Source organism: Molothrus aeneus, chromosome 13, assembly GCF_037042795.1.
Source record: "Molothrus aeneus isolate 106 chromosome 13, BPBGC_Maene_1.0, whole genome shotgun sequence".
Taxonomy (NCBI): Eukaryota; Metazoa; Chordata; class Aves; order Passeriformes; family Icteridae; genus Molothrus; species Molothrus aeneus.
The window spans coordinates 1,590,640-1,613,546 of record NC_089658.1 but is presented as its reverse complement, the minus strand read 5'-3'; the positions used below and the strand labels follow the sequence as shown (position 1 = coordinate 1,613,546).

At 56.3% G+C, this 22,907-nt stretch overlaps 1 protein-coding gene across 1 annotated transcript; it reads left to right on the top strand.

The window, feature by feature from the left end:
* Nucleotides 1–753: 753 nt before the first annotated feature.
* SHF (Src homology 2 domain containing F) lies at nt 754–18,767 on the top strand. Its single transcript, XM_066558913.1, has 7 exons — nt 754–1,224; nt 7,986–8,115; nt 9,054–9,263; nt 10,816–10,944; nt 13,736–13,907; nt 14,768–14,887; nt 17,963–18,767. The coding sequence occupies exons 1-7, from the start codon at nt 754–756 to the stop codon at nt 18,147–18,149; spliced, it is 1,419 nt and encodes a 472-aa protein (XP_066415010.1). The 3' UTR covers nt 18,150–18,767.
* The last annotated feature ends 4,140 nt before the right edge of the window (nt 18,768–22,907 follow it).

Below are 22,907 nucleotides of genomic sequence, written 5' to 3'. Positions count from 1 at the left end.
ATGTGTTAGCATGTTTTTTGTTGCTGCAACGGCCTCGGGCTCTGCTCCCAGTGCCACGTTCCCACTGCATCTCAGGGGATATCCTCCAGCCCCGTGCCGGGGATCAGCCCTGCACTCACACTCCAATGTCTCTGTACATCCAGCCTGAACTCAGCGTTCTTCCCAAGCACTTCCCTGCCTTGTCCCTGCTCACCCCTTCCCGCAGTGTTTCTTGTGGCGGTCCACAGGCCAGCCTCGTGTTTCAGTGTTTCCCTGGACTCAGCTGCTCCGGGGGTCCCGCACGGGGCTGCTCCCACCACACACCTCCCAGGCAGCACCGAGCGGCTGGACTGCATGACCCTCGTGGGCTCCTTCCAGCTCAGCACGTTCTGTGATCCCATGAGGGACCCTTTTACCGCCCTGCTCCCCGGGGGCCTTTCCCCTGGAGCCGAAAGACGCCCGGGGGCCGGATGGGGCCCGGGGCCGCCGGGAGCGAGCCGCCAGCCCTCAGCCGCCCGGGAGCGGGGGGCGGCCCGGAGCGCCGAGGAGGGCCGGGCGCGGCGGAAGGCGGCGGGGAGCGGGGCGGGCCCCGGGGGAGGCGGGCCGGGGAGGCCGGGCCGCGCTGAGGGCCGCGCCGGGGGGAGCGGGCGCGGGGCCGCGGTGCGGGCGGGCGGGGCGGGGGAGGCCCCGCAGCCGGCGCTCCGGCAGGTGGCACTGGCCGCCTCCCCCGCGCCCCCCCCGAGCTCCGCCGCCGCGCTCAGTCCGCCGGCGCCGATGCTGCTGAGCGGAGCGGCCGGCTCGGAGCGCGGCGGCTGCAGCGGCGGGGCGGGGGCCGGCGGGGCCCCGCAGTGCGTGGGCACCATGGCCCGCTGGCTCCGCGAGCACCTGGGCTTCCGCAGCGCCCGGCCCGCGCCGCCCGCGCCGCCCAAGCCCGACTACCGCGCCGGGCCGCCGCCTCAGCCGCCCCTGCCGCCCGGGGGCGCGGCCGAGCCGCTGGCCGCCGCCCAGCCCGACATCGTGGCGGCCTACCGGCTGCAGAAGGAGCGCGACTTCGAGGACCCCTACAGCGGCCCGCCGCCCGCCGCCGCCCCCGACGGGCCCCGCTACGTCTCGCCCAAGCACCGGCTCATCAAGGTGGAGGCGGTGGAAAAGGTGCCCGCCAGCCCCTCGCCGCCGCCGCCGGTGCCGGCCGCCCCCAGCTCGCCCCCGGCCGGTCCCGAACCGCCCGACGAGCCGCCGCAGGAGGTGAGTGCCCGGACACGGGGCCCCGGTGCTCTCCCCGCGGTATCCCGCCACTTGCGGTGTCCCGAGTGACCGCCCGCAGCCTCGGCCCCTGCCGTGAGGAGCAGGACCGGGACCCTCGGGGCAGGTGGAGCCTGAGCCCCTCGGTCACGGAGATGGCCTCGGTGGTCCCGCCAGACTCTTGGCATCCGCACTAAGGAGCAGGGTTGGGATCCTCGAGCACCGAGGGGGTGCCCGGCCAGGCTCCACGGGGCTCCCGTGTCGCGTTCCCCTGTGCCCCGGCAGCACCGACATGCCGGGCACACGTCAGCGGGAACGGGGGCGGCCCCGGCTTCTCCTGCGGCTCCCGTGCGAGGCAGGTACGATCCCCAGCGGGAAGCGCTCGCGGAGGAGCACAGCACTGTCTGCGGTGCCCTCCGAGGCTGGGGCCGCTGACCCTGGGCCTCGCACCGCTCCATGCCTGGCGGATCTCCCCTGCCCGCCTGCCCGGGCTGCCCGTGCCAGCGGCGGCGGCCGGACCCCCAGAGATGCCGTGCTGCTTTGTCAGGGAGCCTCAGCGCCTCTTTGTCTGCCGCAACCCCCCGCCGGCTTCTCCAGGCTTGAGAGCAGAGCCTGGAGCTGCCAGGGAGGCGAGAAACCTCCCCGGTGAGAGGCAGGAGCTGGGCAGAAGCTCCCCATGGGGAGACGGGCTCGGAGTGGCACCGGGACCTGGGGGAGGATAAGCCCAAGCGGGGCTGCGGCCCTTGGTGCCGGGCCTCGCTCTCGGAGGAGAGGCTGATGCGGGGACTGCGCAAATAAAGGCAGGAGGGGGTAATTAGTGCCCGCTAGCGCTGCCGCCTGCAAGACGGGGCTTGTCAGGCGAACTCGACGGGATTGCAGATCTGGCTGGCGGAGGGAATCGCGGATACAGTCAGCGGTGCCATCCGTGGTCCTGGCACTGCCAGGCGGCACAATGAAATGAGCACCGGGAAAAATCTGCTAGGAAATGTTTTAAGCAGATAGAAAAACTTGTTGCTGGTGGATCTTGGGAAGTTGCCTGTACTGACTAATTGCTTTTAGGAGATTTCTCGAGTGGCCCAGCAGAGCTCCCCTTTTGAGCTGGCTAAAGTGGCTGCTGCAGGCAGCAGAGGAGGATGAGGAGGGTGGCAGTGGGAGTAGGGACAAGAGGTGCCACCGTGGTGCTGTGGTTTGCTGAGGCAGTCTGGATGGTTTTTTGTCTGGAATGTGTGTTGCAGGATCAGAGCAGGAGCATGTGGACTTGGGCTGTGATGTGCAAAAGGCTGAGCCAGGGCTGTGGGAAGTGGGGACTGCTGACAGGTACACCCAGGCTGTTTGGGGACCCAAAGGCTGGGGAGAATCTGAGAAGTTTGGAGAAAAGTCAGAAGCTGGGATGCATTCGGGGAAGCTGTGCTCAAACAGCTCTAGCCTGAAGACCCTTCATTTTTCCAAGACAGGCAGTGATTAGATTACTGATGGTCTCCTGCATGCCACTGTAGGGAGGAGACGTCTAATTCTTTAGGGCTCTGGTATGTGATGGACACAGAGCTCCAGAGCCTGGGCAGAACCGGACTAAAAGTGGAAATATTTGATAGTGCTTGCAGCTGTCCAATAATACAGTTTTCCTGGAGGAGCCAGGGAGCATCCACCATGTAGAGCAACTGTGTTGGGCTGAAAAGCCCTTTGCAGCTCTCATCCACTGGGCTGAGCAGTGGGAGGGTTTCCCTGCTGCTCCAGCATCATGGTGGCTCTTCCTGAAGGTAGTACAGGAGGATGGAAATGCCTGCTGGGGGTTACTTACGCTTGTGACCCTCGCCCTTGGTGGTGTCAAGCTGTCCTGGAACAGGGAAGGGATACTGGAGCTGGCTGGAGCCTCAGCTGAGATGATGGTTGTGCCCGGGGCTCAGTGCTCACAGGCTTAGGAGGAGGCTGTGGGCACTGTTCCCTACCTGCTGCAGGGACTGAGACTGCAGACCCCTTGGGTTGTGGTGATGCTGGAGATTAAAGGAGAAGCACAATTCTGTGTACAGACAGAGCTGCTGGAGCAGAGAGGGTTTTTGTTAATGATAGATGGGGAAAATCACTCTAATAAAATATGCAGCCCTTCCAAGTGGGGATGATTAGGATGGAGACAAGTGGAAAGAGCAGACACTGGTTCCTGATTGTGTGGTTTGGCTGAGACCATGTGGTTTGTTGTGGCTGGGGGCTGACTATGCTCCCTGGGCACCCTGTGCCTGCTGTAGCTGTTGTGTTTCTTCTGGAGAATGGAAAGGACAGGAACATCTTGGTACAGGAATCCTTCCTGCCTGGGCTGCACGATGCTTTGCTGCTGTAGCACATCTGTCACATCTTTGCCCCTTCTGTGGGATCTGCAGCATCCTGTGGGGATGCATTAGAGCCAGCTCTGCAGTGGCTTGTGCTGCTTTCCAAACTCTGCTGGAAATGGTGTGGACAGCACATGTCCTCCTCAGTCTGCTTGGTGTGCCAGGCCTTTTCCCACAGCAGTGGGCAATGGACTGGCCCTGTGCCGTTCACCTGAGCCGGGTGGACACTCTGGAGGTGTCTTCCCTGCTGGGTTTGGATTAGGCACAAGAAGCAGCACCACTGGGGAGAGATGCACTGAGGGACCTGCTCCTGCCTGCACCCAGGGCATGCTTGAGGGTGGGCTCGGGGACCTGCCTGAGGACACCTTTGTGCTGTGCCCACCAGGAGCAGTCACTGCTGTTCTTGCTGGGAGTGCAGGGTCAGTGCTACAGGGTGTGGGAACAGCCGCTCAGGAAGCTCCTGGGTGTGTGTCCTTCCTGCCAGAGCTCCTCCATCTGAGTCATCTTACGCGCTGCCGATGCTGTGCTCTGTGTGTGCCTCCTCCTGTGCCACGGCTGCAGCCCCAGGCTCCCTGCCCAGCCCGGCTGTCCCCTCTGGGCCCTGCACCAGACCCTTCTTGGAAGGTCAGCTCTGTGTTTGCTTTTGGGTTTGGCTTCAGTGTCTGCCAAAAGCCGAGCTGCCAGATGTGTAAAACTGGAGAAATTTTGCACCTGACGGACGTTGCGCAATTTATTTACCCAATCTTCTGAGGAGACCCCAAATGTGCTTTACCTCCAGGGCAGGAAACTCGTTTTTAAGGTGGAGGATCTCCCCAGGAATCCTCTGCAAACCTCTGTGTAGAGTGGAACATCTTGTTGTGGCAGAAGGTGGTGGCAGGTAGAATGTTTCTGGGCAGGATGGGACAAAGAACCCCAGCTCTGCCCTGGAATTTTGGTGTCTGACCTGTGAATGCTCTTGAAGTGCTGTGATCTGTCACCTTCACTGGTGGGCTGCATAAAAGCTGTTTGACTGTGAGAACCCAGTGATGATTTGGTTCTTTGCATTAATTTTGTTTTGATTTTTCCCCCCCTTATTGTTGGCATGTATAATAGAGTGAGAGCAGCCTCAGTGCTGCAGCAGGAGTCTGGGTGTGCATTGCTGTGGCAGATAAACATGTGAAAAACACTCATGCTCAAGCAGGATATGTGTCCAGGTGCCAGTGGTGCTTGGCTGCTCCCTGAAGGACTGGTCTGCACCAAGAGCTGCCCTGGGATGATGGCTTTGCATGTCAGGCTTTTGCTTTGCACCCAAATTAGTTCAAATCTAGCAAAGCTTGTGCTGTGTACGAGCAGGCAATGCCTCCACAGCCGTGTGGTGGGATCAGCAGGCAGTGAGCGCTCCCTCAGCAACGTGGAGCATGAGCAAAGCATGGAAATGCCTGGCCTTGGAGCAAAGCTGGGGGGAGGGGGGGGGGCTTAGAGCACCCCTGGGAGCTGCCTTGCCAGGGGCTGTGCCCCCTCCCTCTCTTGGGAGCAGCAGTTTGCCCTGTGGCTGCTGCTGAGAGCCCTGCATGGCTCATAAAGTCCAGAACTCAGATTAGGAAATGTCAGAGATTCAGTTTCCTGGGCAACCGTAATACGGCCCCATCTGCAAGGGCATTAGGATGTGCCCAGTAATTGCAGGATCCCTGCTGTTTGCCCCATTCCTGGCACTGCCTGGAGCCTCCAGCCCCTCAGTCTTGGGGCTTGAGGCACCATTCTCATGGGCTTGCTTGTCCATCCCAAGGTTATGATGCTCCTGGAGGCAGTAATTGCCTTCCCACCTTTTCTGTGGCTCTCTGCTGTAATATCCAACCATTTGAAAAACCAATGGATTTATGTTCTCATCACCCTACAGCTGGGAGACCTTGCTCCTATGAAGTGGCATCCTTGAGGCAGTGGAGAAGCAAACCAGTGTGGCAAATTCCCCCAAACCCAAGGAGCTTCTCTCTAACCAGAGCCATTTGCTCTGGGTCCAAACTGAACCCAGCAAATCACATCCTCTGCCAACAAAGTCCATCTAATCTCTTCTGAGTGCCTCTGCAAACTTCTGCAGGCAAAATACCCAGTTTTAGGGGTTTTGACAGAAACCTGTTAGATTCTCCACCATCTCTGCTTTCTAGACCTGGAAGCATCTGTGTGGGGCCAGCCACTCTGTGAGTCTGCTGGAGCTTGTGCATTCTTCTCTGGGAAGCCAGGCCTAAACACGAGGAAATACATTTGGAAATATGGAAATAATGTTGGGTTTGATGGTCTTGGAGGTCTTTTCCAACCTTAATGATTCTGCATGCAGGGAAGCCTCCTGGCCCTGTCTGAAGCTGCTGTGTGTGTATGGTGCAGAGGGAGGGTCCAGGACTGGCACCAGCAGCAAGATAGGTCTGTGCCTGTCTAGGAAACGTGGTTCAAGGCATGGAGCCTAAGGAACAGACAGCTAACCCCAGGAGGGCCAGCAAACTGCATTTCACAGCCCCCAGCATGCTTGGAGCCACGAGAGCTCTGCTAAAGTTAGCATTGAACATGGCACAGCCCAGTCACCCACCTTGGCTGGTGCATCTGTGTGTGCAGGGACTCTGCTGGCATGCCCATGTGTGAGGATGCTGCTGCTGTCACAGGGCTGTGCTCTGCAGGTGTTGAGGTGCAGCAAGAGCCATGGGAGAGGCCATGGGATGTCCTGGCTGTTTGGAGCAGCTTCACTGAGGTCTCTCAGGCAGCAGTGGGAAGCAGGTCCTGGTTGACCAAGCAGCTGTCAAAGTCACCAGTGACTTGTGTTTCCTCTGGGAATTTCACCTTGCAAAGGGCTGCAGACCCCTGGACTCAGCTCTGCTGCTTCGTGTCCCCAGTGCTTGATGGGGCCTGAGTGATGCCTGTCACCCCTCGGATGATGGAGGTGGGAGCAGATTGCCTGTCTCCCCCTGCAAAGCCGGGGCTGGCTGCTCCTGAGCCCTGGTGCTCTGACACCATCTGTGCTCTGCCACCTTGCCAAGGGGGAGAGCATCTGCAGCTCCCATGTGTGAGCCCTGTTCTGCTCCTGTGGGGCAGTCTGGGGATAATCACAAGCAAGTGCTTGTGCCCTGGCATGGAGGGACCAGGTTTGCAGAACTGACCCTGTTCCCCATGCATTGGCTGCCCATGGAGCTGGGACATTTAGGGAGGAGCTGGTGAGCCAGGCACAGAGAGCCGTGTGCCTCATGTAGCTCACAGGGATGCCAAGTCTTGGGACTGCATGGAGCTGTTTACAGTTCCAGTTCCTGTTCCCTTTTCCTGCTGGGCTTTCTGTCACAGGCTATTGTTGGGCATTTTGCTCAGGAAGGAGGGAGAAATCTTTTGTTTTGAGCTGATTATTGGAGCTGCAGAGGAATGTGTGAGCAGCCGTGGTCCCCGTGGCTGGCCAGGAGCAGGGCAGCATAGTGGTGAGGATGGAGCCTGGCACCAAGTGGGTGCCACACCATGCTTGGGACATTTGGTCCTTGCTGTGGCACATCTGCATAGCCCATTTTGTTTCTGTGTCCTGGTGGGTGCTTGGGTACACTCGATTGCTGCTGGAAATGTTGCCTGGCCCCACTTTGGGAGCAGGCTTTGGGGCTGGAGGTGGATGTACAGCTCCAGGCTTCTTGAGGACTGCAGGGCCATGTGATGGGGTGCTCTGACTGGGAAGCTGCTGAGATGCTAGAGCAGGCATGTGGCTCCAGTGCTGGAGGGGATTGAGCTCTGGGACATGCCCCATATCCTACTGCAGGATCCTCTCCTTTTCATTCATAAGTGCAAATCTCAGGAATTTTGTGCTGACCCCGTGACCTGGCACTTGAGAAGCTCCTGCTTAGGCTTCCTGGAAGAAGGTTCTATCTTGTCTTACTTAACTTAGGATGTGTCTGGGGCTGCTGTGGAGAGGAAGCCATAGGCTATTCTTAGCCCTTTTGTTAGAAAAGCTCTTTAAATGAGTGCACAGGAGCCCTGGAAAATAAGTAGAGAGTTCCTAGTTGTGCCAGTGCCAGCTGACACCCCAGTGTTGGGATCTGTGCCCTTGTCCACCTTGGGAGGAGGAGTGTGGCTGTGTGCAGGAGAGATCTGTGTGCCATGGAGGGGCACAGCACTGCTGGCAGCCCTGTGCTGCATGGGGGCCAGGCCAGGCCCTGTGTGTGGGTGCTGCCAGGTGGGGCCTGATGGTGAGGGAGGGGCAGAGCTGCCTTCTGCTCTGCTTGGCTCCATCTCAGCTTTCAGGACAAAGGCTGGAGCATTTCCACAGCCAAGTGCTGGTGCCTGGAAAGCTGTCAGCTGCCTGCAGGGCTCTGCAGGGCTGCCACAGTGTGGGTTTGGGCTCTCAGTGGTCAGTCTGGCTGCTGCTGGTGGAGCTCATGGTGGGCTCTGCCCTCTGCCAATAAAGGCAGAGAGTGCCTTAACCCTTTTCCTGTTCTTGCCCTGTTCCAGCTGGCTGTTCTGGAGGACTATGCAGATCCCTTTGATGCAGCACAGGTGGCAGGCAGCCAGGCAGGGCTGGAGAAGGTGATGGAGAATGATGGATATATGGAGCCCTATGAAGCCCAGAAGATGATGGCTGGTAAGGTGGAAGGTGTCACACAAAGGCCGCTCTTTACACCTCTGGTCCCTGAGTTTGGTGCCACTGTACTCTGTTCCTTGCAGCCACCACATAAGGCAAAGCTGGGTGAATGGTTCTGGTTGGGCACACCCATTTTGCAGGCGGATTTTCCCAGCTTTATCCTTGTGCACTGGGTTTGCAGGAGCATGCAAAGACTGTCTGAGCACTACAGGCACATCTCTCCCTGCCATGCTGTCCCCCAGGACCCCAGTTGCCAGGTTGAGTCAGGAGAGACCTGACATTCCATGCATTTGGCTTAAAACTAAGATGGATGTGGGAGCTGTTTAATTCAGTTAGGACTGACTGGGCCAGAACATGCAGTGTCTGCTGCAGCAGCAGGGCCCCCAGTGGGCCTGTCTGGGGCTGGAAAGCTGGTGAGCTGGGAGCATGTGCTCCTGAAGGCAGTGCTCAGGGTCACCATGCTGGCTCTGGCTCTGCTTTGCAGCTCTGTGGTTTTCCTGGAGTAAGTGGTTTCTGGAAAGCTCATGTGGCTTTCTGAAGTAGTCCATTATATTTCTTGGAAAAGCCAGCAAGTAATGGAGAGACTGCTTGTGCCTGTGGGAGAGACTTTGTTTTGCTTGAGGGAAGGGCATTTTATTAAGCCAACCACTCTGGGTGTCCAGGGGAGAAACCCAGCCTCACTTCTTGCAGGAAATCAGGCTCAGGGTGCTCTGTTCTCATGGACCCCATTTTGCCAGGCTGCCCAGGAGTGGGAGTGTGGGGCTGGGGGCATCCTGGTGCTGCTGAGCAGCTCTCCTGCTCCTGGCAGCTGCTCTGCTGACGCTCCCTGCCCCATTTCACCACGGGTGACATTGATCCCTGTTATCTAGCACTGTTTTGGGGGGGCCATGGCTGTGTTGGGCAGAAGGCTCATGGTCTTTTCCCTCCTCTCTGGGCAGAGATCCGCCAGAAGGGCCTGCGGGAGGCTCCCGCACGGCCGCTGCCCCTCTATGACACCCCCTATGAGCCTGTGCTGGACATGGACAGTGACTGCTCGGCCTGCCCCAGGCCCAGGGAGTCCCGGCTGCCCGAGGATGATGAGAGGCCACCAGAGGAATATGACCAGCCCTGGGAATGGAAGAAGGAGAGGATCTCCAAAGCCTTTGCAGGTGAGCGATGGGAGCAGCCATAAAGCAAACAACACTTTTTGTGAAGCTGGATCTTTGGGGTTCCTTCATCTGCTGGGGGTCAATAATGTTGCTCTGTGCATTTTCATAGCTCAGGGAGTCTTGTGCTCTTGCAGAAGCTGTTTCTCTGAGCAGGGAGCCAGGCTGGACAGAGTGGTGGGCAGATCTGCCTTGGTAACCTGTCCAACCCCTGTCTCCCATTGCCTCTCCCATGCTCTGACCGATCACAGCCTCTGGTGCAAATTAACACCCTCAACCTTGCGCTGCAGGGGTGGGTTCAACCCTGGGCTCAAGCAGATCCCTCCTTCCCCAGGGCAGGAGGATAGCCAAGGATCCTTCATCCAGCCCCCCTGACCTATTTATCCATGCTGTGGGATCGATTGTGTTTGTGTTTGGTAATGAGGAAATCCATGCTGTGCATTAGCACTGGCTCCTTGCCGGTGCTGCCTAATTGCTGCGCTCTTATCTAGGATGCATTTTAATTGCAGCATTGTGTGTCTGTGCTGCAGCTGCTGCTGAGGGTGCTCGGGCTGGTGGCACTGTGTGGAGATGATGGCAGAGAGAGGTGTGGAAATTTGGGGTTGGGGAGAGGTTCACCTTTTGGGTTTGGGCACTGGGAGCTGGAGATGTGTGTGCTGGGCTCAATGTCACACAGTGTCACTTGTGCTTGGGGTACCAGGTCCCACAGCACCCCGTGCCGAGGATTTGGTGTGTCAGGCTCCATCATGGAACACTGTGCTCTGCTGGGCTGGGTTTGTGCTGAGGTGTCTGTGCTCTGGATGAGCTGCCTTCCTTGATATCCCTGGGTGGAGGGATATCACAGGTTCACAGGTGTTCACAGGTCTAGCTCACCTGTAGATACATGTGGGTGCTGCCCAGGGTGCTTCAGGCCTGCTCTGAGTCCCAAGGGAGTTAGGCTGCTGTTCCCTGGGCCACGCTGGGACCTGCTGCCCATTTTTTTCTGAAGCCAGGGCACATCCTGCTGTGTTTCATGGGGTATTTTTTCTCTCTAGTGATGCCAAAATATCTCTGCTGGCCCATTCCCCCTTCAGGGGGTCCACGAGACCCCTGCTGATGGGCAGCTGCTACTGGCACAAGGCTGCAACCCACTGGTGCCTGGCAGGGAATTGTGGACCCTGTGGGTCACTGGGAGGTACCTATGGCAGGACAGATGCACAGGCAGGACAGATGGCAATGGGATGCTTGGCCAAGACCCCCAGACAGACAAGGATGTGGAATGGGGTGATTGCAGGCTCCCCCAAACCTCAGAGAGGGTTGGCTGGAAAAACTGATGGGAGGAGCAGGGTCTCTCTATTGGGAATGTGCCCCACCTCAGGCCTGTCCCTGCTTGGTACTGTGGAGGGGATGAGATGGCCAAGCTGATGTAGGGCTCCTGGGAATTTAGTCCTCAGGTCTTTCCCCCCCAACTGCTCTCCTTCTCTGTGGGCCTCTGGTGTTGCTGATGGTTTTTTCTAAACCCTTTCTTTCTCTCTCTTTCTCTCTGTTTCCCCCACCCTCCCCACCCCCCATCCAGTTGAAATCAAGGTCATTAAAGACCTGCCATGGCCCCCGCCGGTGGGACAGCTGGACAGCAGTGAGAGCCCCCCGGATGGGGAGCCCGGTGCCCCCCTCCCTGCTCAGCACAGCTACGAAGACGCCAATGGTGGGTCCTGCGTGCCAGCGCCGTGTCTGTGACTCTGCACTGCTGGGATGCCCTGGGGCTTGCCCTGGGCAGTGCCAGACATGATCCTCCTCCTCTGTCCTCCCCCAGCTCCTCCTGGCCCCTTCAGCTGTCGTGTGCTGGACCCCAGGTGTTTGTCCTGCTGTATTTTCTGCTGCAGAGGCACTGTCTCTTTGGTGCCTCTGCTCTCAGCAGCAGAGCTGCTCTGGGGCATTATTCCATGGCATGGCAGAGTCGTTACTGTCCCTTTTGTTCTCTCCTCTTTGCCTCCGAATTCCCAACATTTCATGACTGCTTTGAAGGTCTTCTCAACAACTGTACTGAGTATTTAGCTGATGTTTTCTTTCATTGACTGATTTTTAATACCCGGGTCCCTTACAGGTGTGTTAGCAGCTAATTCAGATCCCAGTGCTGAAGCTGGGGCTGTTTTTTCCCCTCTTCATTATTTAGCACTGCTCTGTTTCCTCTGCTGTTTTATTACCTTGCTGCTTAGTGTCAGGAGGTCCCTGTGGATTCTCCACTCTTGCTTTTGCTATCCTGAGCAGCCAAATCTCCCAGGTACACTTTGTCATCTCAGGTTTGCCTTGCTGTGAAACCTTTTTTGTGTGTGCTGAGCACAGAGCCCCTGGGTAAATCCCCTTTGGATGCTGCTGGCAGTCTCACTTATGAAAGCCAAATATTGCTGCTTCTCTTTTAACCCTTTATTAATATTTCAAGGACCTTGCTCTTATGCTGTGGTGAATTAGGATTTTGCCAAGAGCATTAGGTGGGGGGAGTTTGTGGAAAGCCATGACTGGATGTTACCAGTGGGGAGCTGGGATGCAGGCTGTGCCTTTTCCTGTGTAGTGCTGTGCCTGCCTGTGTGCCACTGACACTGTCGGGGTGGGCACTCACTGCAGTGCCAGCTGCAGATGTCTGATTTCCTTATCTGCAGCTACCCAGATCCCTGCAGAGCTTCATAAGATAAAAGCCAGTGTGGCCTTTGCTGCCTGCTGGGTGGGCTTGAGCACAGGCTGCAGGTGATGCCTTATTTTGGTGCTGATGGTGGGGGCACTCGAGAGCAGTGGCCGCTCTGCCAGGGCTTTCTTGGGTGTTTCCCAAATCCCGAGGGGTGCTGCAGGCTGAGATCAGTCCCCAAGAAGAAAGGTCTTGGCAGGTGGGAATTTTCTGATCCTCTTCCTGCAGTGAGTGCAGGTGTCAAGAAAAATTAATCTCTTTGTTATGCAGGCTCTTCTTTTCCCCTCTCATTTATTATCCCCACAGTGGCTCTGACATGCATCCTGCTCCCGATGAACACATCACTTTGTCATTTTTCCTGGTTTTAGCAACACAGAGTCTCTTTGTTTTTTTTTTTTTCTCTGACTTGCCTTGCTTTGTTGTATTAAGTTTATCTTGCCAGAGTTTTGTCTCATTTTCTATTTCCCATGTCTGGGGGTGACTTAAACGTCTTGAAGGATGTCTTCTTCCTCCTAAGGGCTTGTTTTTAATATCCTGTTTAATCATGCACCTGCCTCTGTCTCCCTCTGACAGGTGCAATGCATTTCTTTTGAGCCTGGAACACAATGACTTTGTGCCGCCAGCAAACACTTGGGCTGTTTGATTGCCTGGCTTTTAATGATTGCCCCAATTTTTTAAGGTGATGAGTTGAAATTGAAGCCTGTGTGTGATGTACAAGGGCGAGCATGGCTGGTGAAAAGCCAGAGTGCTGCAGAAGCAGGCCTTGTCAAGCCATAATGCCAGGCACCTCCTCCTTGAGCTGTGCTCAGGGTGGTTTATGCCATGCTGAGCTGCAGAGGATTTTGGCTGGGTTTGCTTTTGGCTGCCTTCCCCTCCTTGCAGTGCTGCGGGGGCTGGAGTCCTGCTCACCTGCACAGGGCTTGGAAAAGGTGCCACTCAAAGAGCTGCCTTATAGGATGCCCTGCTAGAGAGGAAAACATCCCTCTGGCTATTTTTTACCTCCCCCTCCAGCAGCCAGGAAGCCTGGAGAGTTGTCCTGTCTGGGCCATTCCAGTAGTCCTAGGGCATTTCTGGGCTCGGCCACCTCCAGGGTGACTGTGCTGCCACAGTGTCAGCCCCTGGCAGCCCCACACTGTGGCAGCTCTGCCTGATCAATAAGTCATTTGTGCAAAGGGATTGGTGGTACAGGGAGCAATAATGAACTCTTGGGAGGAAGGAGAACTGATATTGTTAATGCTGAAATCATCCTGCGTGGAAATAACAGGCAGTGGGAGGCCAGGTCCCTGGGGCAGGGCTCGGTCAATTCCCCGCACTCCTGGCTGTGGCTGGGCTGGTGACAGGCAGGTGGCAGTGTCAGGGAGGTACCTGCAGTCAAAATATCCCCTTCCCACCTCGGGGAATTGTTTTTTCACCCCCTGTTTATTTGTGCCAGCAGAATGTGTCCATTGGTTCAATGTGTCCATTGGTTCCAAACTGACAGCTTCCTTTAGCTCCATCTATCCCCTCTTCCTCTGAGACTGGGGAACCTCTTCTTGCTGTATCTCACTTAACCCTGTGCCACAGCCACTGAATCTATTTTTGCATTAGCAAAATGTCCTGAGCTTTTGAAACCTCCCTGGAAATGTCTTCCATGGGCTCAGCTACTGGCTCCAGCCTGGGGACTGCAGTGAGCCCAAGAGCTGCCCTGCCCTTGCTTAGACCAGGGGCTTGGGGCAGTGTGAGGTGACCCAGTGTGATGTGAGTGGCTCTGGCTCTTCCTGCCAGAGGAAGTTCTGGATCCCAGCTTGTGATGTCTGTCTGTCTGTCTGTCTTGCAGGTCCCTCGGAGGGACTGGGCTACGGCCGCACCTCGCCCTGCAGGGAGGAGAAGGCCAGGGCTGTCCTCAGGCACGGCTCCAGCAGCCTCAAGAACACAAAGACACTGACAGCTGAGCCTGGCCCCTTTGTCGGGGAGAGGATTGACCCTGCCCTGCCCCTGGAGAGCCAGTGGTGAGTCCTGCCTGCCCAGCACGGCTGCCCGACCCTTCCACTGCACTAGGGAGCCCTGTGGCCACACCGTGAGGATCCCTGGGGCAGACTTGCTTCTTCCTTTCTTCCTTGGCCTCACATTTCAGCCTGTTTGTCCCTGCCCCTTGTCTCCCAACCCCAGTGATGCCACCCCCTTCCCTGCGTGTGGCTGCAGTCCCTGGGGAGGTGCTGGCATTGCTGCTGCCCCAGGGCAGAGCCTGTCCCACGGTGTGTGCCCTGTGCCCAGCCCAGCAGAGCCCTTGGCACAGTGTGTGCCCTGTGCCCAACCCAGCAGAGCCCTTGGCACAGTGTGTGCTCTGTGCCCAGCCCAGAAGAGCCCTTGGCACAGAGTGTGCCCTGTGCCCAACCCAGCAGAGCCCTTGGCACAGTGTGTGCTCTGTGCCCAGCCCAGAAGAGCCCTTGGCACAGTGTGTGCCCTGTGCCCAACCCAGCAGAGCCCTTGGCACAGTGTGTGCTCTGTGCCCAGCCCAGAAGAGCCCTTGGCACAGAGTGTGCCCTGTGCCCAACCCAGCAGAGCCCTTGGCACAGTGTGTGCCCTGTGCCCAGCCCAGCAGAGCCCTTGGCACGGTATGTGCCCTGTGCCCAGCCCAGCAGAGCCCTTGGCACGGTATGTGCCCTGTGCCCAGCCCAGCAGAGCCCTTGGCACAGTATGTGCCCTGTGCCCAGCCCAGCAGAGCCCCTGCCAGCTGTGCTCTGTGCCCAGCAGAGCCCTTGGCACAGTGTGTGCTCTGTGCCCAGCACAGCAGTGCCCCTGCCAGCTGTGCCCTGTGCCCAGCCCAGCAGAGCCCCTGCCAGCTGTGCCCTGTGCCCTGTCCCTGCAGCTGGTACCACGGGGCCATCAGCCGGACGGACGCGGAGACGCTGCTGCGGCTGTGCAAGGAGGCCAGTTACCTGGTGCGCAACAGCGAGACCAGCAAGAACGACTTCTCCCTCTCCCTGAAGTGAGTGAGCCTGCCAGGCTGGGGGGTGGCAACACACAGCCCAGGTGACCCTTGGGTGGGTGCCCCAAGTGAACTGTGCCCGTGTTAATTGGCTGACTATGAGATGACCACTTGTGGCTGCAGTATGAAGTCCACGCTTTTGTGTGGCGTGGCACAGGTTTCTGGTTTGGCGTCTCGCAAAAAAAAAAATCTCTCAGGAAAATCTGGAGGCCCACTGCTTTTCCTTGGCAGTACACATAATCCCTCAGATGGATCAAATGATGTGCCTCACTTCTCAGTCAGATGTGTCTGGTTACAGCTTCCAGCTCTGTTTTCTTGTTCCCCCTTTTTGTAGCTTAGTTTCTATGGGAAAAGAAAGTTTGTAAGAGGCCACTGTTGATGGGAACGTGGGTGCCCATCCTTGCCTCCCCAGCCCACAGATCCATTTCTCAGCTGTAGAGAGGACTTTGTCCTGCTCTGCTTTGCCAGGAGGGAAACCTCATCCCCACAGCACAGCTTGGTTTCTGTTTGTGGTTTTTGGGGAATCTTTATATTCTCCCCAAGTTTTCCAGATTCCCTGGATGCCAAAATTGCATGAAGCATCTCTGCATGTGTCCTGACAGGGGGGGACTGCCCACAGCTCCTCATCCAGCTCTTTCCTGGCTCTTGGGGCAGCACAAATCCACAAAATCAAAGCTGTTACTGTCTGAAGATGATGATGGATGAGTAAATACCTTCTTGCTCTGCTGCTGGACAGCTATATTAGCTCTGTTCCTGCCAGATGGGAAATAAGTATTCATTGAGCACTTCAGCTATCCCCCTGCCCAATAACAGGCCCCTTAACCCTCTGCTTTTCTCAGTATACTTTGAGTTTCCCCAGTGGTCTCTCTACCTGCATTGCTCCCAAGAGGTTTCAGCCTCTCTGTTTATTTCCCAGTGGCACAATTGTGAATTAAATTGCTCTGTCTCTCTTCACATTTTTTTGACTCTTTTTGTTGCCTTCAGCACCAAATCAGGGCAGGAGCTCCACTGAAAATACACTTTCTTCCTCCTGCATTTAGAGTTTTCAGATCAGCCAATAAACCCTTCTGGAATAGCTCCCTCCTTTCCCTTTTTTGGGTTAGAATTTTTACTTATGATTTAATTTTTACTGATATTTTAATTTTCTGTGTTTTTTCCTTGCCCTGGCTTGTGAGCCATTTTAGAGCAACAGCTTCTTTTGGTTGGGGAGCTGCATTTGAAGCTGCAAGAGGTCTCACCATTGCCTTGGGAGTGGCTTTATCCAGCTGTGTGTTGGAGAGCCTGGGAGGTGGCATTCCATCACCAAAGGTGGCTTTGCATCACCTCTCCACAAGCCAGTCACCTGTTTCTTAGTGGTTTTTCCCTTACTTCTTGCCATCATCCTCAGTCTTGTGGCAAAATCCTCCTCTCAGAGGGCATGTGTGGCTAGGCCATGGTGTGCAGCAGTGTCCCACCTTCCCCAGCCCATCAGGGAGTTGCTTGGGCATTGCCTGTCCTTGCAGAGTTTGTGGAGAACCCACAGCCCCAGCAGCAGGATTTTTACTCCACTGCCTTTTTCTGTAGAGCCTGTTCAAGGAAAATCCCCTGGGATGCTTTTTATATAGCTTTAAGCTGGCTGTCTGCAGCTCTCTCTATTATTTTTTTTTAACTTTTTTTTTTCCTTGAGGAAGGAGGCACAGCCAAGGAGATGGTCTGAAAAGTGTTCCAATACTGACCTAAAGTACTTTGGTGTTGCTTTAAAGGAAAATATGCACAAGAAAGAGCAGCCAGGAGCAGGTCAGGTAGCTGGAAGGATTTAACCCTGCTGTGACAGTGCTGGCTGCTCCAGGCTAGGCAGCCCACGCTGCCTGTCATGGACAGGGTCATGTCATTGCCTCAGATGCTTGGAGACTCCACAAGGGTGGCTGAGGCCACACTGCAAAGCTTTGTGTCCTTCCTTGAGCCTGCAGCGGTGCTCAGCAGGAGCAGCACCCAGCCCTTGTCCTGTTCCCTCAGTCATGTCCCTAGGGGTGTGATCTCACCACATCCCTGAGCTTGTGGCAAAGACCTGTGGAGCACTTGGAGCTAAGCACAACCAGTATCAGCTCTCCATGGCTGTGTGTGGCAGCGCTCCTGTTCCCTCCCAACTGGGACACAAGACACAGCCAAGGTATTGCTTTTCCTCAGCCCATGCTGGGGGGCTGTGGCTGTCTCTCAGGACAGCTGGCTCCTTGCTCCTGGCTCTAAATGGATTGCAAAGCCATTCTGCTAATGCAGCTGGGCTGTCCATTATGGTCCCTCTCCAGCTGGGGGGATGGGGCCGGGCTGTGCAGCACTCCAAGCAGCTCAGCATCACTGATGAGGTCCTGTCTGCTTTTAAGTCATCAATATTTTCCCATAATGTGCAATCCAGACGCTGCAGACAGGCTGTGGCTCTCCTCGGAGACGCAAATTAATAGCAACAGGGCCATTAGTCCATCACTTGGAATCAGTGTTCGTGCAGGGTCTGCCTGCACAGCCTGGCGTGGCTCGGTGCCCGTGCTGTGCTGGGAAATGCTCTTGCTGTGCTGAGCAGGTTTTATGGAGCCTGCAGCGGTGGCATGGGGAGAGGGGGAAGGAGAAAATCCTTTGGCTGTGGGCCAAAGGAGAAAAACCTGGTTTGCCACGGTGAGGCTGCAGATCTGGGAGCTGAGGGCATCTTGTGAGAACCAGAGCAGTTGCAAAAGGGGCTTTGTCACATGCAAGGAGCAAAAGCCACTACCCTTCCGTGACCCTACAGCAAGTGCCCCTGCTGCTCTTGCCCAGGTGATGCCTTCCCTACCACACACACCCTGGGTGGGCCCTGCACACCCCACTGCATGGCCACGCTCCCCAAGGGGCACTCTGTACCATCACTGGCCGTGTCCCTCCTTTGCTCTGTGGGGTTTGTTGGAGTCAGCCAGGAGCAGGATGGTGCAGGCAGAGCTGTGGCTGCAGACAGGAGCCAGCAGTGTCCCCTCAGCTGCAGGGCCAGGCTGCCTGTGTCTGGGGGTCAGGGGATGAGGGGAGGCTGGGGCCAGCTCTGCCCCCTAACCCTGCCTTGCTCTGTCCTTGCAGGAGCAGCCAGGGCTTCATGCACATGAAGCTGTCACGGACCCAGGAGAACAAGTACGTGCTGGGCCAGCACAGCCCGCCCTTCGACAGCGTGCCCGAGATCATCCATCACTACGCCAGCCGCAAGCTGCCCATCAAGGGGGCCGAGCACATGTCCTTGCTGTACCCGGTGGCCATCCGTACCCTATAGGGATCACCCCCACGAGCCAGGCTCCAGGCTGGCTGCACCCAAAACTGGCCCATCCCCAGGGCTGAGCGCTGCCGTGCCCAGGATGGGCTCCAGGCCCGTGAGCGGCTCGCTGGGCACAGCCGCTGCTGGCGGGGATTGCTGCAGCTGGGCCCCTCGTCCTGCTCTCCCAGGGGCTCCCGTGCTCTGGTTTTGTGCTGGCGTGGCACTGGAAGGACCCCCCTGTGCCAGGAGCTGAGTGGGGCTGTGCACACCTCCACACCTGCCTCCTTGGCAGAGCTTGGCATGCCAGGACTGGAGCTGGGACCTTGGAGAGTCCAGGGAGGGGGGCAATGTGTGCGAGTACGGGGATGAATCATCCGGTAGCAGGCTTGAGGTACCTCCGTGAGGGTGCCTGGCTCTGCCCATGAGAGACAAAGCAGCTGTGCTCGAGGTGAGGAGGCTGGCAGGGGTGAGCAGGACCTGCCTGGGGCCAGTGAGGCGTGCAGAGTGCCAGGCAGGCTGCCCTCAGTGCCCCCTGCTCAGTGCTCACTGCCATCCTGTGCCAAATGTGAACAGTGACCGGCCTTGGCCATGTGTGCAGCACCACTGCCTAATAAAGCGGTGCATGGTTGTCTCCTGCTTCCTGGGACTGTGTGCCCACATCCCCCCTGAGTGGGGGATCAGTGTAGCAAAGCAGTGGAAAGGGAAATTTTGTTACACAAGAGCTTTAAGGGAATTGATTTTGCCTGCGCCGTTGGATACACGGAGATTGGGGTGGTCAGGCAGTGTCCCCTCTGAGATGCAGGGGACAAAGGATGCTGGTGGTCACGTCCTTGCCATGTCTTTGAGAGCCTTTGTGGGCAATGATGATTTTGGACTTGCCTGTTACTCCCTGTAGAAGAGGGTGCTCTTTGGGATCTTTTGCCTTCTTGTTTTCCTTCACCTCTCAGAAATCTTAGGCAAAGTCTCTGAATTTCACAGAGCTCCTGATCTCCTCTGAGGAATGACTGGCTCCACTCCTGTTGTCTTCCTGACACCTTGTCTTTGGGCCAACTTGCTCCTCTTTATTTTTTTGGCTGAACCTTTCTCTGGTGCTCTGTACTGTTTCATACATCCTTGCCTTTTCACCTTGTTCCTGTTGTTGCTCCTATACCCATGTACATGCATTTCCTCTATCTGTGCTTCAGCCTCAGCTCCATCCTACTGTTACTCCCTAGCAGCACATTCCCTTTCCCCTCTGCTCTCTGGGTGGGGATGGCAGCAGTAAAGTCACTACTGGACCAGCAAAACCTTTTCTGTTAGTGGAGCAAAGCCCTTGGGAACTGGTGGGATGAGTTAGCAGTGTCCTGGTGAAGGCTTTCTGAAAAAGCATCATCCTCCCTTCTGCCTGCTGCCAGGAAGAAGCTGTCCCTGCTGGTTGCTGGGGGACACTGAGGTGATTGATGGCACTGTGGGGATTTTGTGTGGATGAGTGCTGCAGGCACTGCATGAACCCTGCTCTGCTATCCAGGGTTTGGGGTTTTTCAGACTCAGTCCTAGCAGAGAGACAGCTGTCCTGGCTGTCCTGCCCAGTTCTGAGCTGCTGTGGGGGCTGTGGGGCATGGCCAGTGTGGTCTGTGAGTGCACCCTGTGACTGGGAGCTGCACAAGTCTGGGGGGTTGGTCCAGGATGCCTCAGCCTCTGCAGCTCCTTAAAAGGCATTGGATTGAGCTGGCCGGTGTCTCCTTACAGGCTGCTGGCAGCTCTGCTGCCTCTCTCCATCCCAGGGAGGCATTCTGTCCACTGAGGATGGAGGTGACTCCAGTGGGAGGGCTTTTCACCCAGAGCCTGCAGGAGGGGCTGGAGGTGCAGAAATCTGGGTGCCCTTTCTGCACTTAGAAGGTTTCAAGTGCCACTGGAGCAGCCCTGCTGTGCCCTGATGGCTCCAGTGAAGAGCTCATCATGGGGGATCCTCTGCCTTCTTGGAAGCTGGGGGTGGGAAAGAAGAGGGTTCCTGTGTCCATGCAGCTCCCACATAGAGTGGGGCTGCTTTCCTGAGGAGCTGTGGCAGGGAGCAAAGTGCCTGGAAGGCAGTGCTGGCTCTGCAGCCTTGTGGTGAAATCCTGCTCCAGCAGCCTGGCTCCATCTCAGGACCATCCCTGCTGAGCACAGGGATGGAGGAATGAGACCTGTGTGCATTGCACCAGCTGCCCAGAGCCCCACACGGACCAGCAGGACTGCCTGCAGCTGGCCTGGGTGTGCAGGTGCTCCAGCACAATGGCTCTGGGTCATTGCTGTGGGAATCACATCTCTCCTGAGCCCTTCTTCTCCAGGTAAAGTGAAACTCCCTTGTTCTGCCCCCGACCATCCCCTCAGCAGGACTCTCTCACTCTCTTCCTCTCTTCATGTACTTGGAAACAGTATCCAGGTGTGGTCTCACCAATGCCAAATAAAGGGAAATAACCCCTTCCTTTGTCCTGACCACCAAAAATATATAACTCCAGTTCTAGCAGGACTTTCTCCCCAGGAAATTTGAACTGAAGTTCTCTTGAGAGGGTATTTTAGTGCTGCCTTTGCCATCCTGTGACTGAATGAGCATTGTTTGGGAATGGGGTGGGTGAGGGCAGGCATGCAGTAGGGTTAGAGAGGTGACAGGGATCCCTATTCATGGGGATGCTAATCCCCAGGAGGGAAAAGGGCATGAACAACCTTATGTGGCTTTAAGGTCAACCCTGTTGGGAGTATAAAGTTAGACCAAAGACCTTTGTTTGTAATAATTCTAATCCACTTGTCCCAGCAATGCCCCGTGTGCTCCCAGCTGCTCTGTATCCTCCTCCCTCTGCCATTCATTGCTGGTCCCTCACAAAGCCCTCCACAATCCCAGGGTTGGTTTAGCGTGCTGCAGCTCCTGAGGACGGGGGAAGGAAGTTTGTTTTGTAATTGGATTAGCACTGCTGGGAACAGCTTGTGCACGGTGTCAGGGCTGAGCTGGTGCAGCCCTGGCCTCGTGCCTCTCTGTCTGGTTCTGGGGCAGCTTGGGGCTGTGTTAGCCCTGCAGAACCAGGCTTGACTGACCAAAATGGTGCTCACAGGGCTGTCTCCCATGAAGACAGGCTGGGGGAGTTCAGGCTGTTAAGCCTGGAGAGGCCAAGACTCCAGGGAAACCTTAAAGCCCCTTCCAGCCCTCAAGGTCTCCAAGAGAGCTGGGGAGGGACTTTGGACAAGGGCCTGGAGTGACAGGACAAGGGGGAATGGTTTCAAACTGAAAGAGGGCAGGGTTAGATGAGGTAAGAAGAAACTCTTGGCTGAGACGGTGGGCAGGCCCTGGCACAGACTGCCCAGAGCAGCTGTGGCTGCCCCTGGATCCCTGGAAGTGTTCCAGGCCAGGTTGGATGGGGCTTGGAGCAACCTGGGATAGTGGAAGGTGTCCCTGTCCCATGGCAGGGGATTGGAACAAGATGAGCTTTAAGGTCCTTTCCAACACAAGCTATTCTATGATTCTCTGAAAATGTGTAGTTTTGCAGGATGGAGGCAACCAAGAGGGAGAAAAGACTGATAGAATGCAGAACTGGAGCTTGCCCACCTGGGAAATGTTCACTGAATTCTGTCCCTAATGTCTCTCACCTGCTAGAAACAAAACCCTTTGCTTAGTGCCAAGCCTCACATCACCCATCCCAGCAAAAGTCATCAAGGCTCCCAGGTACCTCAGAGGTTGGAGAGAACCAGCAGCTGATCCTTGTGGGGCTGGGTTAAACCCTCACATTGTCACCCATGCCCCCTTCCTGCCCCTCTGGCTGGGAGCAGTTCCTTGAAGCCCAGCCTGGTGTTTAGTTTGAAACCCCAGCCCTAGCAGGGATGCTGAAGTTACTTGGTGTCCTGGTTTAGGGCAAATTTGGAAGAGAATTTCCAAAGGGGGCCCCTCCAGTAACCAACCCCCACAGCCCCTCCCCACAACTGGTTCGGGAAGGATTCCTCAGAGAGAAGTGGAAAGAACCTGTTTATTTAACAGGCACAGCACCCCCAGCACACAGAATGAACAATACCGGATGGCACCACTCTGAAAAAGATGACAAATTCAGAAAGCCTCTCTTAGAGGGGGTGTGGTTGTTCTGTTCTCAGTCCCTCCGGCGCTGGGCCAGCTGCTGCAGGCCACAAGGTGCAAACTCTCGGTGTTTCCCAGGTCCCAGTCCGGAGCAGGTTCAAAATGGTCAGAAAAAGGAAAGGAGAAACAGTCCAGGAAGAAATTTGGACAGTTCAGCTAAACTAGCTAATGAGCAAAGCAAGCAGAAGCGAAGCAAGCAAGAGTGAGAGAGAGCAAAGGAAAAGCAAGAGCAGAAAAAGCAAAAGCTGCAGTCTCTGTGTCCCGCCAGGCTGATAAGAAAACCAAAACAAAACATTCCCTCTCCAGAGCCAGTCTTAAAGGTACAGAACATAATATCCAACATTCACAGAACACATGAATGGGGATACAAGCATCATAACGTCACCCTAGGACACTTGGGTATCCCTGAGAATGTTCTGCCCTGTCTTTTGCCTCCAAGCACAGCAATCTACAGCAGGATCAGATAACAGCTCAGCTGCCAGAGTTTAGAGCAAAGGAGAGAAATTTGCTCCTGATCCCTTCGGGCTGCCAGTGGAATGTGCAGGGTAGCACATACACAGCACACATGTGCACTGGCACAGACATGCCCAGCTGAACGCCTCCTCTCCAATTTTTTCCTAAAGACCAAATGTTTGACCCAAAGGACAAATTTCAACTTCTGACTTGGAGACCATCCTCACTCAGTCCCTTCAGGATGG

Bases quoted from the DNA above. Each gene is read 5' to 3' on its own strand.
- SHF (XM_066558913.1), top strand. From the start codon at position 754: ATGCTGCTGAGCGGAGCGGCCGGCTCGGAGCGCGGCGGCTGCAGCGGC. The intron at 8,116-9,053 runs GTAAGGTGGAAG...CTCTCTGGGCAG, and splicing joins AGCCCAGAAGATGATGGCTG to AGATCCGCCAGAAGGGCCTG. The intron at 10,945-13,735 runs GTGGGTCCTGCG...TCTGTCTTGCAG, and splicing joins CAGCTACGAAGACGCCAATG to GTCCCTCGGAGGGACTGGGC.